This window comes from Peromyscus leucopus, chromosome 8a (genome assembly GCF_004664715.2).
Source record: "Peromyscus leucopus breed LL Stock chromosome 8a, UCI_PerLeu_2.1, whole genome shotgun sequence".
Lineage (NCBI taxonomy): Eukaryota > Metazoa > Chordata > Mammalia > Rodentia > Cricetidae > Peromyscus > Peromyscus leucopus.
This window is the reverse complement of record NC_051085.1, coordinates 32,599,328-32,611,432: the sequence shown is the minus strand read 5'-3', so window position 1 is coordinate 32,611,432 and position 12,105 is coordinate 32,599,328. Positions and strand designations below refer to the sequence as shown.

General features: G+C 36.7%; 1 protein-coding gene across 1 annotated transcript in view; it reads left to right on the top strand.

Moving 5' to 3' along the window:
- The window catches only part of Adgb (androglobin), a 141,994-nt gene that overhangs the window by 23,525 nt on the left and 106,364 nt on the right, over positions 1–12,105 (top strand). The window contains exons 3-4 of the mRNA XM_037200383.1: positions 3,331–3,462; positions 10,376–10,468. Coding sequence (XP_037056278.1) covers positions 3,331–3,462; positions 10,376–10,468 — 225 coding nt within the window. The remainder of the gene's footprint in view (positions 1–3,330; positions 3,463–10,375; positions 10,469–12,105) is intronic.

Sequence of the window (12,105 nt, the reverse complement as noted above, 5' to 3'; positions counted from 1 at the left end):
AAGGTCCATAAACAATATAAACTTTTTATGAATTTATGCCTTTTCGAATAAGAAACAAGTACCCAAATAAAAGCAGCTCTGAAAAGAAAATATAACTAAGCATATTGAAAAAAACAAGGTGAAACCAGTTCAAAAAAATAATAAATACATTTTCTTAGTAGCACCTAGAATTGGCTTTAAAGAATTCTGACCATTTCAAGTTACCACTAGTTATAGATACCTATTTTAAAAAAAGATTTCACCTTTTTTGTTCTTTATTCAAGAGAAAATCTACCTTCGCATAGCCTGGGTGGTGATGGGAGGACTAGAAAACAAGATTCAAAACAATCCAATGCAAATATCACATTTTTCAAAATGGAAGAACTCACTGCACTAGAAAGATCAATCACTAGACTTTCCATGAAATGAATTTAAGTACACTAATTACACATAGGTAGGAGCCTAATGATAGGCCTGACAAACCAAGGTTATTGTATTTTATGAAGTATATATGCTTGAGAATAACCAACATTCTTCAATTTCAACAACAACAATCTATATCAACGATTCAATTAAGGTTTTTTTATATTATATCTTATATTTATTTTTTATTTTGACTTTTCTATCTAAAAACTAGATTTAAACCTTTAGCTTCATTTATCCCCGAAGGCATTGCTTCACCGATGGTGGACTCTAAATGAAAGAAGTCCCACCAAGACCTTTCTTCAAACCATCTAGCCCCAGCTCCAGCCTGTCTGGGATCATCTTTCTCACATATATAACTGAAAAGGTAAATGTGCCAGGGTAATATATATAATGCTCATAAAACATACAAAAGATAGTTGTTATATGAATGCACGTACACATAGCTTGTAAATTAGTTTAGATTTGAAGGGAAAACAATTAATTAGACATAGCAGTTAATCTGCAAACGTGACAATGATTATTTGAAGCCGTAGATAATTCGAAACATTTACAAAATGTCTTCAAAAATTCAACATCACGCAAAGATTTTGAAAGAAAGAGGAATTCAAATACAACTTATTAGAGCAACGCATGGAGCATAATCGGGCAGTACTTTGTGTTCTATGGAGCCGATTATTCTTTCTAGTTTTTTAATAAATTCTTTGGGCTCTACAAGTATCCAAGTTCAAGGCATAATCTTAATATTCAAAGTTTTAGGGGTAGTCTACCTGGGACACTGGCGATTGGAGCACACCGACTTGGCTCTCTTTGAAACAATCCATATTCGAATTACATAAATTATCTAACTAATTCACAAGCTTATTGATTTCTTCTGTGTATATGTTCGGTGGTGGGATTATCTATTGCTTGATTTTTCATGGATGTGTTTAGCTTCTTTGGGTTGAATTTTCCCTTCTAGTGCTTTCTGTAGGGCTGGGTTTGTAGACAGGTATATTGAAATATAAAATCTGTATTTATCCTGGAATATTTTCTTTACCCACCTATTGGTGATTATGAAAAGTTTTGCTGGGTAAAATAGTCTGGGTTGGCTCCCGTGTTCTTAGTGTCTCCATGGAGATTTGTCATGGATCTTCTGACTTCATAGTCTCTATTGAGTAGTCTGGTGTATCTGATGGTTTACCTTTATGATGTCTTAGTCTTTTCCTTTGCGGTCTCTAATATTTTTCTTATGTGTAAGTTAGAGTGTTGAAGAATTGGAAATGGTGGTTTTGAATTATATGTGGCGAGATGGGACTTTTTTGGGATATCAAAAAGCCTATTAAAGGTGTTTCTGTAAGCTTCCTTGTATTTCATCGGTATTTTTAAAGAAATCTTCATTATTAGAGAGTAGGAAAGTTTTTCTTACTATAATTTTGGTTTAATATTCATCCTGATGACTTTGAGTTGGTATTCTATATACTCTCTTCATTCTTAATCCTTATATTTTAATCGTTTTCGGAGGAGATCTTATTCATGCTGTGTTAGTCAAAAAATTTTACTGGTGTACATATATTGTGTTTAGAATCTTTGTTATTTGAGAGTCTTTTAGTAATTTCTTTGGTGAGAGAGAACGACGTAAGTCTATATATTTCTTCTAAATCGTGTCTTCAGTGTCAGAAGTTCCTCTGTTCCATCTCTTGCCAATCGTTGTGGTTTTATTGCATTTTAGTTGTGTAATACAAGTTGTTTGATCAGATTTCTGGATTTCCAGCATCCTCAAGCATGTTTTTCTTTTAATTGTCTCAAATTCATTTTTCAAGATTGAATGTCTTTCATCTGTTAATTGCTTTTCTGCTGATGATTTCTTCCCATTTTTGTTCGTTTTTTTCTTTACACATTATTGTTTATAGAGAGGATATTTTTTATTTCCTTTGTCTATTATAATGGTGATCGATTCATTCTTTTTTAAGGAAAGTAAATTTTTTCCTTTTTATATATTGATGTTTTTTATTTACCACTTTTAACGGATAGTTTTTATATTTCTTTTAGTTATAAGGTAGTTTTTCATTTCACTCTTAAAGAAGTTTTATAGTACCTCTTTGAGCTTATGTTTTATTCTTCTTTAAGGGCTTCTATCAATTCTTCTTTAAATGTTCATTTTTAGGGTTTTCTCTCTGGTGATTTCATTGTGATTAATGTTTAGTTAGAGTCTTGCAGGTGTAGTATATGAATCTAGGTTCTGAATTTGTTGCCATGTATAGGTCTTATGATGGAGTTACACTGATTTTTCACTGGCGAGTGCTACTCTTAGAATGTTCCTCGTGTCGAAGTGTCATTGAGAGTACAAGCTGTCTGAGAGGAGTGTTCCTCTTGTTTCTTAGATTTTTTATCGTGGGTTTAGGTAGGGGTTTTGGTTAAATTTGGTGCTATTTGGGAGACTTTCTTAGGACAAGGACAAGTCTTAGATTCAGGGTGCAAGTAGAGATTTATAATTATTATGAGTGAGATCGGTGAGAGACAGTGGATTATGAGGATATTATGGGCATTGTGAGATCGTGCCTATTGCTGGTGTTTCAAGAGGTATTCGTTTTATTGTTCATGGAAGGAGAAGTCTTTTGTGAAAAGAGGAATCCTGAGCCTGCTCTTGATTCATTCAGACTTCACACAACCAGTGGGTTTCAAGCTGAGTCCAGGGTAAGTCTCACCAACACTCCAGTTTGGTTTCACAAGGATAGCATAAGGCATATCCTCTTTGCGCCCCGCTGCCCACCCCCAGACAAGAATAGAAAATAAAGGATAGGAGGACTGGAGAGGGGCCTGGAACCTATTCGAAAACTGGGGGCCCCTTCCGCCCACCTTCCGCGGGCGCCGACTTGCGGATGCCTGTTCTCCGCCGGCCATGACGGTGCTCGTCCTGTGAGCTTCCTATGCTGGGTGGTTGTACAGGACGGCACAGCGGCAAGGGGTGGAGCAAAAGACCTTCGCTCGCCGCGCAGCGACCGCAAGTCGCATGATGCTCGTCGACCATGCACTCAGACAGCCATTTCTCCGAACAGCTCACATGTCCCGCCGCTCCCGGTCGCTTAATCTTCGCCCGAAATCACATGGGTCTACGCACCTTGCTTGTCTAGTCCATGGCCCCGATATGTTCTCTGCGCCACCCGAGCCGGGCCTAGGTGCTGTTAAGCCACCGGCTCCACCGCGAGCTGACACCCTTCACTCCCAGGAAGCGCCGGGCCTCTCCCCCACCCTTACTTACTGTTGTCTCGCACAGTTTGACTCTCCTAACCCGTCTTGATTTTCAACCCATCATGTTATTAACTGGGCATATTTTATATTTATCTCTACGTAAATAATGTTCCCATTACAATCACTTTCCAACGCCGCAAGTTCTGGTCGACATACCATTTTTACATTTTTTCAGACTTTTTCTTTTTTTTTTTAGAGATATTATTTTTTTCAACACCCCAACCAACACATCTTTCATATTAAGTTTCTCTGCCCTCCTCCCCTTTCCCCCCCTTTCTTTCTACACTCAGTTCTGGCTTCATTAAGGACACGGACATCTCTAAATGGAAAAATAATATAAAATTAAAACATAATAAATACAAAACAAAAAATGTGAAGTTACATCAGATTTGACAAAATTTAAAGCAAAGAATAATATGGTCTCAGCAAAAAAAATGTATAAGGCAAACAAGAAAATCATAATAGGACTCATTCCCTCGAATAAGGATTAAGGCTTATGAGGCAGAGTTGTATGCACACAATTTTTAATTCCAGCCCAAAAAGTGTAGATTGGATCTCTTAATTTTACATCGCCGCGGGTGTATTTTAATGTGTCTGCAGTCTACAGGTCGGTAATAGTTCCAGATTACTTCAGGTTATGATAATTTCGGCATCAAGAGAAACAACGCTCTCACAAACAAACAAACAAAATTTTAAAAAAAAACCCTCACAGGCATTTGTAGTCAGGGAAACTTCCTCCTCAGATGGCCTTTTTTTTGTTTTTTTTGCTACAGATGTGAAGTTGTTAAGTCATCACCCATATTCTAAGGACATAGGTTTTTTGGCTTTCCAGAGTTGTGTGATGCCCTTTGAAGAATCTAGGATTTGTTGATTTGCAGTTTTTATCAACTGGAATGGTTTCTGTTGATTGGTACCGTGTCCCTTCTTTTTAGGCTCATTTAAGAGTTCTAGACGTTACATATACTATCACCTTTAACGGGTGCTTTGCTGATTCTGGATGGCTATTGTTCACTGGTGTTCTTTGAGTTTAAGTTGGTCCATTGTTGATAGAATGGATTTTAGAAAGGCTTTTGTTTTTGGGAGTTTCGATCACTCATTTTATGCACTATGCTTTGGGGCTCTTTGAGACATTAGGTTTTTTAGACTTGTTCTTCTTCCTCAGGGTTCCCTAGGGCTTCTGGGGGAAGGGGAGGGAATTAATTGGGGAGAACTTTGTTGGCTTTAGTTCAGTGGTTTCCAGGTCTCTCAACCTTCTGCGATTATTTGTCCTGGCTTGGATCTCTGGTATTTGTGGGGCCAATCCTGCTTCGTACAAGGAGGGAATATATTGTATTTGCTCGCGATTAGGGGATTTGGATAATGTTTGATTGGATGAATTAAGGTCGCCATCTGGATTCCATTTAAGGTAAGTAATGTTATGAGTTTGGATTATAAATTTCTAGAAGATACACCACAGCACTTGCCACACGCCACCCTTCTATTTTTCACTTGTTCTTGTTAGTATTTTTTTTTTTTTTTTTTTTTTTTTTTAATAGTAGTATTTAGTTTTTACACTGGGTTCTTGGGCTTTCTAGTCTCAGGTTCTTGATCACCTAAGCAGTGTGGGTATGGATTCCATCTTGTGAAGTGGTCCTTAATGCATATCAGATATTGGTTGATTGCTCCCACAAACTTTGAGCCACTATTGCCCTAGCATATCTTGCAGGCAGGACACCATGGAAGATCAAAAGGTTTGTGATTAAGTTGGTATGTGTGGAGAGTACTTTCCTGTACCAAAGATCCTGGCATGTTTGGCCATTTTGAGGGTGTAAGATAGGATCTCAAAGTAGCTTTGATTTGTATTTCTTTGATGGCTAAGGATGTTGAACATTTCTTTATGAGTTTCTTGGCCATTTCAGTTTCTCTTTTGAGAATTTCCTGTTCAGATCTGTACTCCATTTTTTAGTGGAGTTATTTGTTTGATATCTGGTTTTTTGAGTTATTTATATATTTTGGATATTAGCCCACTATCAGTTGCATAGATGGTAAAAACCTTTTCCCATTATGTAGGCTTCCACTTTGTCTGAATGATGGTGTCCTTTGCCATGTAGAAACTTCTCAGCTTCATGAGGTCTCATTTATTAATTGTTGATCTAGTGCCTGTGCTAACAGTATTCTATTCAGAAAGTCTTTTCCTGTGACAATTAGCATAAAGTTATTTTCCAACTTTTTCTGCTATCAGCCATCCAGTTTGACCAACACCATTTGATGAAGATGCTGTCTTTTCCCCAGTGTGTTTCTGGCCACTTTATCAAAAATCAGTTGTCTATAGGTGTGTGGATTTATATCTGGGTATTCATTTCTATTCCATTGATCAACATGTGGGTTTTTGTGCCAATATCATGCTGTTTTCATTAATATAGCTCTGTAGTACAACTTGAAATCAGAGATGCTGATATGTCTAATAGTTCTTTTATTATTAAGGATTGTTTCAGCTATCCTGTTTTTGTTGTGTTTTGTTGTGTGTGTGTGTGTGTGTGTGTGTGTGTGTGTGTGTACGTGCGTGTGTGTTTCCATATTAGTCTGAAAACTGTCCTTTCAAGATCTATGAAGAATTATGTTGTAATTTTCATGAGGATTGCATTGAATCTGTAGATTGCTTTTGGTAGGGTAGCCATTCTTACTATACCAATCCTACAGATACATGAGCATGGAGATCCTTACATCTTCTGATATCCTTCTTCAGTTTCTTTCTTCATTGTCTTGAAGTTTTTCTCTTTCACTTGCTTGGTTAGAGTTACCCCAAGATTTTTTATATTATTTGAGGCCGTTGTGAAAGGTGTTGTTGCCCTGGTTTCTTTCTCAGTCTGTTTGTCATTTGTATGTAGGAGAACTACTGATTTTTGTGAGTTAATTTTGTATCTAGCTAGTTTGCTGAAAATGTTTATCAGCTGTAGGAGTTTCCCAGTGGAATTTTTAGGAACACTCTGGATACTATCATATCCCCTCGATCTTCTTTAGCTGTCTTCTTGCCCTAGCCAAGACTTCAAGTACTATATTGAATAGGTATGGTGAGTGTCTTGTTCCTGCTTTTAGTGGAATTTCATTGAGTTTCTCTCCATTTAAGTTGATATTGGCTATGTGCTTGTTGTAATCTGCCTTTATGATGTTGAGGTATGTATCTTGTGTCCCTAAACTCTCCAGGATTTTTATCATGAAGGGATGTTGAATTTTGTCATAGGCCTTTTCTTCATCTAATGATATGATCATGTGGTGTTTATCTTTTAGTTTGTTTACATGGTGGATCACATTTACTGACTTATATATGTTGAACCATCCCTGCCTGTCTGGAATGAAGCCTACTAGATCATGTTGAATTATCTTTTTTATGTGTTCTTTTATTCATTTTGCAAGTACTTTATTGATAATTTTTGCATCTATGTTCATAAGAGAAATTGGTCTATAATTCTTTTTCTTTGTTGGATGTTTATGTGGTTTTGGTATCAGGGTGACTGTGCCCTCATCAAATGAATTGGATAATGTTCCCTCTGTTTCTATTTTGTGGAATAATTTGAGGAGTATTGGCATTAACTCTTCTTTGAAAGTCTGGTAGAACTCTGCACTAAAACAATCTGGTCCTGGACTTTTTTTTGGTTGGGAGACATTTAATGTCTTCTTCTGTTTCACTAGTAGTTATAAGTCTGTCTAAATTGCTCATCCAATCTTGGGTTAACTTCAGTAAGTGGCATGTATTGAGAAAATTATACACTTCTGTTAGATTTTTCCAATTTGTGGAGTACAAGTTTTAAAAGTAAGTCCTGATGACTCTCTGGATTTTCTCAGTGTCTAATTATTATGTCCCCTGTTCATTCCTAATTTTGTTAATTTGGATATTCTCTCTTTGTCTTTTAGTTAATTTGCATAAGGGTTTGTCAATCTTAGTGGTTTTTCTCAAAGAACGAACTCCTTCTTTCATTGATTCTTTGTATTGGTTTTGTTGTTGATGTTGTTGTTTCTATTTTATTGATTTCACCCCTGAGTTTGATTATTTCTTCCTGTCAACTCCTTTTGGGTATGCTTTCTTCTTTTTGTTCTAGAACCTTCAGGTGTGCTGTTAAGTTACTAGTATTGAGATCTCTTTAATTTTTTTATATATGCATTTAATGCTATGAACTTGACTCTTTGAACCACTTTCATTATGTCTCCTTAATTTGGGTATGTTGTGTATTGATTTCCATTCAATTCTAGAAAGTCTTTAATTTCTTTCCTGATTTCTGTCTTGATCCAGTTATCATTCAGTAGTGAGTTGTTGAGCTTCTGTGAGCCTGTAAGTTTTTTGTTTGTTTCTGTTGTTTCTGATGTGCAGCTTTAATCTGTGGTAGTCAGAAAGGGTACAGGTGTTATTTCAATTTTCTTGTATCTGTTGAGACTTTCTTTGTGTCCAAGTGTGTAGCAAGTTTGGAGAAAGTTCCATGAGGTGATGAGAAGGTGTATTTTTTGTGTTTGGATAAAATGTCTTATAAATATCAGGTCTATTCAGTTTATATTGTCACTTAACTTCAGGGTTTCTCTGTTTAGTTTTTGTCTGGATGACCTGTGTATTGGTGAGACTTGTGTACTGAAGTCTCCAACTTTCAGTGTGTGAGGGTCAATATGTGATTTAAGCTGTAGTAGTTTCTTTTATGAACTTGGATGTCCTTGTGTTTGGTGTATGAATGTTAAGAATTCTGATGTCCTTTTGGTCTTATTTTCTTTGATGAATATGTCCTTCCCCATTTCTTCTGATTAGTTTTGGTTTGAAATCTAATTTGTCAGATATTAAAATGCCTACACTAGCTTCCTTCTTAGGTCCATTTGCTTGGAATGTGTTTTTTCTATCCTTTACCCTGAGGTAATGTCTATCCTTGATGTTGAGGTGTGTTTCTTGGATGCAGCAGAAGGATGGATCCTATTTTCACATGCATTTTGTTAGTCTGTGTCATTTTTTTGGGGAATTGAGATCACTGATGTTGAGAGAGATGAACAAGTAGAGTTTTGTAATTCTTGTTGTTTTGCTGTTGTGGTGTGTGTGTGTGTGTGTGTGTGTGTGTGTGTGTGTGTGTGTGTGTTGATTTGCTGGTCTGGGATTATTCATTCTTTTTGTTTTCCTCGAAGTGGCTGACCTCTTTAGGTTGGAGTTTTCCTTCTAGCACCTTTTGTAGGACTGGGTTTGTAGATATACATTATATATATATATATATATATATATTTAATTAAACTAGGTTTTATCATGGAATGTCTTGTTTTTCTCATTACTGGGACTGTAAGTTTTGCTGAGTATAGTAGTCTGGGCTGGCATCTGTGATCACTTAGAGTAACATCTGTCCAGGCTTTTAGAATCTGTTGAGAAGTCAGTTGTAATTCTAATAGGTCTCCTTTTATATGTTACTTGCTCTTTTTTCCTTGAAGCTCTTATGTTCTGTACATGTAGTATTTTGACTATTTGTGCCAAGGGAACTTTCTTTTCCAGTCCTGTCTATTTGGTGTTCTGTAGGCTTCTTGTATCTTTTAGGCATCTCTGTTTCAGGTTTAAGGGGATTATCTTCTATGATTTCGTTGAAAGTATTTTCTGTACCCTTGATTTGGGTTTCTCCTCCTTCCTGTATTCATATTATTTGTTCTTTTTGCAGTGTCCCAGATTTCCTGGATGTTGTGCTGCAACTTTTTTGTTTGTTTGTTGGCTTGTTTGTTTTAGATTTAACATTTCCTTTGACCATAGTATCCATTTCTTCTATAGTGTCTTTGGTGACTGAAATTCTCTTTTCCATCTCTTGTATTCTGTTGGCAAGGCTTGCCTCTGAGGTTCCTGTTTGAGTTCTGAAATTTTTTATTTTCAGATTTCTCTAGTTTGGGTTTTCTTTATTGATTCTGTTTCTCTCTTAGGTCTTGACCTGTTTTGTTCATTTCTGTCTACCATTTGAATTGTCCATAGATTTTTTTGAGGGATTTATTCATTTCCTCTTTAAGGACCTCCCTCATCTTCATAAAGTCTATTTTAAGGTCTTTGTTTTGTGCTTCAGCTATGTTGGAAGACTCAGGGCCTACTATAGGGTGACTGGGCTCTAGTAGAGACATATTGTTCTGGCTGTTATTGATTATGTTTTTATGATGGTGTCTAAGCATGTATGTCTTGGAAGACTGTAATTCTAGGTGCAGATATCTGGTTTTCTCTACATTAAGTAATGTTTTGTTCCTTGGTTTCTGTTTCCCCTGGTTCTTAGGAGAATGTCATAGGTGGGTATTGCCTGGTTGGAAATTCTTCTGGGATTCTGATAGGTTGACCACTGGGGGTAAAATGTGTTTCTAAGTATCGGGAGTGACATTTAGGAGTGGGGATGGCCTAGGAGGAGGGACTGAGGGATCCACAGGAGGGAGAGAGCAGGGTATTCCACCAGGATCTGCTTAGTGCCCTGGGAATAGAGACAGAGAGTGAGCAGAGGCCTCAACAGGTGGTCTGCTGAACAGCTGGGCATGAGATTTGTGGGTTGGATTTGGAGGACTGGGGGATAAACATCTGCAGTTAGCCTAGTTCTTCCCTGGCCATTTTGAATTTCATTCTTCAAATATCTCACAAGGCTTTTCTGAAGACAAATATATACACATTGCTCTACAAATGCTTCTATATTGATCTGACATTTGCATTAGTTGGCTTTTATTAAGATTAAATTTTTATTATAATAAAGCCACATAAAAAAGTTCAATTTATTTTCTTTCTTTCATCTAGCACTTTTTTGAAGACCCTGAAGGAAAGATTGAATTACCACCATCATTGAAAGTCTTTACCTGGAAACGTCCACAAGATTTTATATTTAGCAGAGTAAGAACTGTTTTCACTATTGAATGAAACACTTATTACCTAGAAGGATGAAATATCTTAGTGGCCAAAGTTTGCATTCTTCAAGTAATTTGCAGTGTTTTTCCTGTGATTTACTACAAAAGTTATTGCTTTTTAGCTTCTAACTCAGAAATTAATATTTGTCTGTATATTTTAATAATTCATTTGTGGGTGGGACTATGGAGATGGCTCTGTTAGTCAGGTGCTTTCTGCACAAGCATGAGGGCATGGGTTCATGTGGCAGCATGTGGCTTGTGACCACAGCACTAGGGATGGATACACAGGTTAACCTCTGGGGCTCACTAGCCAACCAGCCTAGCTGAATTAATGCATTCCAGGTAAAAGTAAAACCCTGACTCCAAAACCAGAGTGAACAATGACTGAGGAAGACATCCAAGGTTGCTCTCTGCTCTCTACACATTCTACCTAGGCATCACAGTACATATATATAGACATGCACATGTGCATATGTGCTTGCACACACACACACACACACACACACACACACACAAATAACATTTCTTGGGTAGATTTCAAAGATATTACTGTGGTTTGATCTAGAGGCTTGATTTTTCTACTTCTATCCAAAATGTCAAATTATAGCCAAAATTGTTACACAAAGTTATTTGTTATTTGTGACTAGTGGATTTGCCCCACTCTGTGTCTCAGTGTGGAATCATAGGGTGTGAAGGTCTCTTCCCTCCATTGTTTATTAGAATTAATTTTCCAGTCCAAGAGATTTGCACTTGGGTTCCCATCTTCCAGGGATCCTCCAAGCATTTTCCGAAGCCTGTCTCCATTTCTAGACTCCATGCTCAGTCAGTTGAATCATACCTTTGTGGAGACACCTTCATATCAAACAGCTCTCACATACTTTCGAACGTTAGTCTAACACCTTAATAGCCACATTAATTTGAGTGTATTTCTTGTCTGCAGGATTTTAATTATCACTAATGCTTTTCCCCTTGCTGAATGTCTTATTGTTTTCATTGAATGCATTGAACACCAGTAGGGTAAATTAATTAGTACCAGTCAAATAGTTTGTAATGGAGCCAGTTCTTGTGTGCATTTGTAGTCTATTGAGTCTCTGTTTCCACACAAAGTAATTTCTATCTTTCAGAGTGTTAGCCTTCATCAGTGTTGGTACTAATGTAGGGAAATGTAGTTCAGTCCTCTTAGTAATTGAAAGGTAGCTGTATCTACATCCAAAGCAATTTACTAAAACAACACCGTCTTTTGAATGTTTCTAAGACATTTCAAATAAGTCCATTATGCACAAAACATGCTTCTAAATCAATTTTAATATCAAGCAACATTGACATGAATATAAATTCTCTGCTGCTCACATAATGCAATTGACTTTGATAGGTCTTTAATAAATCTTGTTCTGCTTACTGTAAATTCATTATTGATATTCTGTGCAAAAAATGGCCTTATAAATTGAATAAATAGATGTTTTAAGAACAATTTCCTCTACTTTTTAGTAGACAGTTGGTCTAAGAGTTACATTTGTACTAAAAATAAATCCAGTCTTCCCTGAAACCTCTCCATCTCTATGCATCATAACAAGCCAGCAGCCTGCACACCACTTCTGGTCCTCCACAGAGGTTTCTCTTGAT